This window comes from Lottia gigantea, assembly GCF_000327385.1.
Source record: "Lottia gigantea unplaced genomic scaffold LOTGIsca_595, whole genome shotgun sequence".
In the NCBI taxonomy this organism is placed as follows: domain Eukaryota; kingdom Metazoa; phylum Mollusca; class Gastropoda; family Lottiidae; genus Lottia; species Lottia gigantea.
In genome coordinates, this window is record NW_008710032.1 from 7,820 (window position 1) to 9,115 (window position 1,296).

General features: G+C 33.7%; 1 protein-coding gene across 1 annotated transcript in view; it reads right to left on the minus strand.

Annotated features, from left to right (window-relative positions):
- Nucleotides 1–189: 189 nt before the first annotated feature.
- The window catches only part of LOTGIDRAFT_145999 (hypothetical protein), a gene marked incomplete at both ends in the record, with an annotated part of 4,448 nt that continues 3,341 nt past the window's right edge, over nucleotides 190–1,296 (minus strand). Inside the window, one exon of the mRNA XM_009063706.1 lies at nucleotides 190–534. Within this exon, the coding sequence (XP_009061954.1) occupies nucleotides 190–534 (345 nt within the window). The remainder of the gene's footprint in view (nucleotides 535–1,296) is intronic.

The window sequence follows — 1,296 nt, forward strand, 5'->3', positions numbered from 1 at the left end:
ACTAATATAGAGCTGTACCAGGTAAATGTAATATATTAAATGATTTATACATCGGTGATACCATATTTTTAACATCTTTTAAAATTTTATGCCCCCGACAAAATCAAAAGTGTTTGGATTAGCCATAGCAACTGAATTTGAACAAAAATTATAACGATTGTATTCTGTAAATATACAATAATTCTCTTATCATTGCCTCATTTTAGCATCTACTACAGCTTGGATGTTCAAGGAATGGAATCCCTTCTTGCACACGTAAACGTGTTCATCATCAGATGACATTCCTTGGATAGGAATTAGAGTACCATCAATGGCGCCTACAACATTTGGTACCTGTGCCATGTCATAAAATTCCTCCTTGATCCTTCTCAATTCTTCTGTATCATTTGGAAATAAAATATTGTCCATATTGTTACAGATGGAATTACAAACGGCTGATATTGATCGTGAAACTGAAGGTTTGGTGACTCCATGGATATCTTCAGTTTCGGACTGGAAATCTCCTTTTGCGAGGAAACGCAAAGTCACCAAAACCTGAAAAAGATGTGCGCAGATACAGACTACGAGCAATCAAAAGACATTAAGGAAAATTTATATATTTTGGAGTTATATCTAGTCATAAATATTCATGTGTGAAGGCCTACAGTCTGAATATACAAACTTTTTGAACATTCTTGATCGGTAAATAAGGAAACTCATCTTTAATCTACATGAGATGAAATCGGGTAATGAATATTTTACTATAAATTTATAAAATGATTGACCGATAGGTGTTTGTATATTATGTAATAATCATTGCACATGCATCAAATGCTGTATTTTGGTAAGTAGGCCTACGTGACTCGATATGCGCGTGCTAATTTATAGAACTTATACCATCCCAATTATTTCCAAGATAACTGCTCGTGGAAACCGGTACCTCGAAATGAGTTGGTTGTCATCGAGAGTTTCAAGATCGTTCGACCTGTCGCGAAAAACTCTCTCTCGTTGTAAATTACGGCGGTATGCATTTTGCAATAAAATCAATGCATCCATTTTGGAATTAAAAGTTCGCAGACGACTTCTAACGAGTACCATACTGTGCACGTTATTTAACGCATAACTTTAATCGTAATTTAACGTTACGAATTTTTTAGAAACACGTTTTAGACGGTAAATAACGTTACGATTTTTTTAACGTCTAACGTTATTTTACGTATTTCACAAAACGTTATTTAACGAAAGAATTTTCTAGAAATACATTTTTACGTTAAATAACGTTTTTCTTTATTTAACGTGCAAAGATAGTCGTACGAA